At 37.3% G+C, this 3,944-nt stretch overlaps 1 protein-coding gene across 1 annotated transcript in view; it reads left to right on the forward strand.

Moving 5' to 3' along the window:
• The first annotated feature begins 207 nt into the window (after positions 1-207).
• The window catches only part of LOC112144738 (histone deacetylase 7), a 57,846-nt gene continuing 54,109 nt past the window's right edge, over positions 208-3,944 (forward strand). Inside the window, exon 1 of the mRNA XM_024269459.2 lies at positions 208-896. Coding sequence (XP_024125227.1) covers positions 878-896 — 19 coding nt within the window. The 5' untranslated portion in view covers positions 208-877. The remainder of the gene's footprint in view (positions 897-3,944) is intronic.

Here is a 3,944-nt window from a genome sequence, read left to right on the forward strand (position 1 = left end):
GAAAAATGGCTGCGATATTTAATGTTATATATCAGAAAAATGGGGGAAATTGTTTTTTTTTACCCTTTTTTAACCCTTTAACACTGGATCTCCAGTGTTTATGTTCTTTGATGTACTGTAACTTTTTAATTGTTAACACAATCGTCGTAATTTCAGCAGATTTTGAAGGAAAAAAGCGGCTCGAGCCGCTTTTTTCCTTCAAAATCTGCTGAAATTACAACGATTGTGTTGATAAGTTACAGTATGTTAAAGATTTTGTGTTGAAGCCTCACAGACAAACGCCTCAGGTCTTAAAGGGTTAATGTACCCTGTCTTAAATACTGTCAGAGGAAGCAAATGTGTAATAAAACAAAAGTCAAAGTCACCAAAACATGTCTACTATTTTGCTTTTATGTGGACTTCTTTCTAGATTTTTTCATTCTAGTTCTAGGTACTTTCTTTCTATCCTGAAGCCACATTTCCTGCTATTGTCCGCCAGATACAAGTGACTGCTCAATCTGTCGCACTCTCTACTGCACACACACACACAAGCGTGCACGCTGTCCCCTCCTTCCTCACAGCTTTCAGTGAAAGGCTTGCATTACCAGAAAGTTACTGGAGGGGATGATACGACCGAGCAACTGTATCCTCTCTGAAAAGGAAAGTTAGGGGTGTGATTAGGTTGAGAGGAAAAAAAAAAACTTCTCACATGAGAGGAAGTGCATGATACAGAAAAGTCAGGGGAGCTCGCCATGCCAAGCAGAGTGGCTGCGTAACTCCCTTTGTCTGTCAGCACACAGACAGACTCTGCACCTCCTCTGTCAGAGCAGGAGCGCTCTACTTTCTGCCTCCCGGACTGACTGGACTTCTGTGGGAGCAGGGAGGGACGCCCGCTTGAATGTCATCACCTAAGACTGGTAAGTTTGTGCGTTGGCTGGTTGTGTCAAAAACTGTGGATCACACTACATCAAAACAACATTTCCTGCAGAGTGTTAAGTTTTGTTCAGACAAGAATTCTGATTTGTTGTTGCTGTTTCATCCTAACTTCAAGGAAATGTTGTGCTGTTGTGTTTCTGGTAACTTTTGTTTGCTTACAAAAACCCCAGAATGGAGAATTATTAGAAATAAATCCTTTAAGAAGAAAACATGAACACAAGAAAGATGAGAAAGTGTCAGGGCAAGTGGACAGAAAGGGCTTCTCAGCAGAGATGGAGGCTGACAAGAATTTTTTGACATCTGCTGCTTTCTTGACTATTCAAGCAACAAATTAAAAACGGCAAAAATGAGAAAACACTGCTCTATTTTTCTTGTGCATACATCTCTAGCCCAGAAATGCATGTTTATAAAGAAATAGCATCTTTTGCTTTGTGCTCCAAACTTGTCTTCCTCATGTTTATACATTTTCTTGCACATAATCTCAGCTAAAACAACAATCTTGCTCCTGATTTGTCAAATAAGACAAACTGAACACTTAATTTTTGCAGAAAGCAGCATTGAGTTCATCATTTTGTTTGGATTGTGGAGTCCCTTAATCAGCTTTTTCTGCTTGGACTGAATAGATAAAACAAAACATGTGTAGACTCAAAAAACTGGGTTGTCAGATGGTTGATACCATGTTTGGTAAATGCATTGAAGCCTGCAGCAAAGGAAAAATGAGTAAAATCAAAGAAATGCGAGGAGCGTCTTGGACTTCTGCTTTGTTTGGGTTGGAAAAGGTCGAGAGGGCAGCAGGTTAAGCGAACAAAGTCAGCTCTCCGGGTAATAAACTCTCCCTCTTTTAGCCTCGGCTCGCAGCTGTGTGTCTGCACACCCACCAGCGCCACAGAAGGACCCCTAAAACCTCACGTTTCCTTCATAAATCTGAAATTTCTTCTAAACGTTATTGTTAAAAAGGCCCTCTTTTGTCAAACAAAACATTTTTTTTTTAGTTTAAACATTTGAACTTAAAGATAAGCTCAATTTACAGCTTATTTAGAATCTGAAATCAAAGAGATTTGAGTGCAAAACAACCTGTTGAAGATAAATCTGAACACCACCCCCTTGTGGAGGAGAGATGTACTGCATCTTAAGTAAAGTAAAAAGCATTTAAATTTTCTGAATTTACAACAGACTTTTAAATACTTTTAAAATGTTGCTTCCTCTCAATTAAGTAATTAAAATCACAGGAGAAACCTAAGAAGTTCCTTTTTTTTAAACCAACGCTGCTGTTTTGGTGAAATCACCACACAAAATTGCACAACTGTTTAAGTCAAGATTTTAAAAATCCACATTTTGAGCCTTTTGTGCACGCTTTCATTGTTCTGAACTTTTCTCACACGTGTTCACATGAGAATGTGGAGGCGTCGCAAAGCAGAACTTTCCAGTGTCACAGACGGTTTCCAGAGAATCTAGACGAGGGCGAAGCGCCATCGCTCCCCTCTGTGGTCACACCTTTGCTTTGGTGTCAGGAGCAGAGAAGCTCGAGAGGCTCCCCACCTCTGAGCGCAGCCTTCTCAGTTCAAAGCTGTACCTCACAGGTGCTAGTTAGGCCGTGGTGGGAGCAAAACCATCCCACAGTTACTACAACCTGAGTTTAGATGATCAAAGCTGGATGATTTTCCAAAACCACAGTTTTATATATCTGAAATACCTCAATTCCTTGTATATTTGAATTTCTTTAACCACACATAAGACTATTGAGTTTTGAGTTTAAGGTGCTGTACTGAAACTGTTTTCATCCCTAACTTTGACTCTGCAGATAGGTAGAGTCCAGCAGGTGAACTGAAGGTGTTTTAGTTAAGAACATCGACAAGAATAAACAACAATACGGAGCAAAAGTGAACAAGAATTTTGATTAAGTATTAAAACCTGCGATTTAGAGAGTGTTATTACTTCCTCTTGTGTAATTATGTCCAACCAGCAATTAGTTTGGTTTTGTTTGATTTTTAACCCAACTACATCAAAGAAAAGACAGAAAATTCAATTTTTTTCAAATTAAGATTTTTAAATCTTTTGATAAAATCTACAAAAAAATGCAATATGATTTTTTTTATGATATATGGATAGGAATAATTGTGATTCGTTGGATAACTTGATATGTTTTTCTCACAATAATGTTAGTTTAAGATACAATTTTATTAATATAAGTGCTCAGGGAAAAAAGTAGTTATTTACTATAGGTGTTGGGAAAAATCGCTATATCGCGATATTTCAGTAAGCGATACTTGTATCGATTTAAGATGTTGACGAGACGATATTCATCCTGTCATGCTGCTTCATCACACATTGTTTCTGGAAAGAATTGGCGCTTTTTTTCTCCCTTTATTTTTGAAACACCAGTTCAAGCCCCGTTCAGACTCCAGAACCACTTTAAAGCTGTTTAGCTATTTTGGAAATAGACATCGTGATATACATCATATTGTAAGACATGTATCGCGGTATGTATTGTATCACCAGACCCCTATTTTTTACCCACTGTCTCAAATTTGATTCACACATTTTTAATATGGTGTATCTATATTACAAATGATTAATTCTCAACACATTTTGTATTCTTGCAATACTGATAGAATGTGTTTTGAAACACAAATTACAATAGATGAGTTATTCTGCCCAAACAGTTTTAAAAATGAGAAAAAGTTTTCCCGCCAAAAGTGTTTTTGAGATTTTACGGAAGCAGACATTTTTACAATGAGCAGAAAATGTGGCTCTACTGTCTCTAGTGGAAGGATGATGAACTGCAGGGCATGACATATGGACCAAGTTATAAACAATGGGTTTTTACATACAGTTAGATAGGGGTGCATCAAAAATGATATGAATAATTATTATAGGGTTACATTTATTCATAAAACTAGCAATAAAAGACTAAACTTGTTGCAAGAGGAGCATAACGTATATGTTCATGTAGTTAAACGTGTCTCTTATTACAGTTTGATAATCTTCAGAATATAAACATTTCCCATTTTCACTTCCTCATTGTTTTT

This window comes from Oryzias melastigma, linkage group LG5, assembly GCF_002922805.2.
Source record: "Oryzias melastigma strain HK-1 linkage group LG5, ASM292280v2, whole genome shotgun sequence".
Classification (NCBI taxonomy): Eukaryota; Metazoa; Chordata; class Actinopteri; order Beloniformes; family Adrianichthyidae; genus Oryzias; species Oryzias melastigma.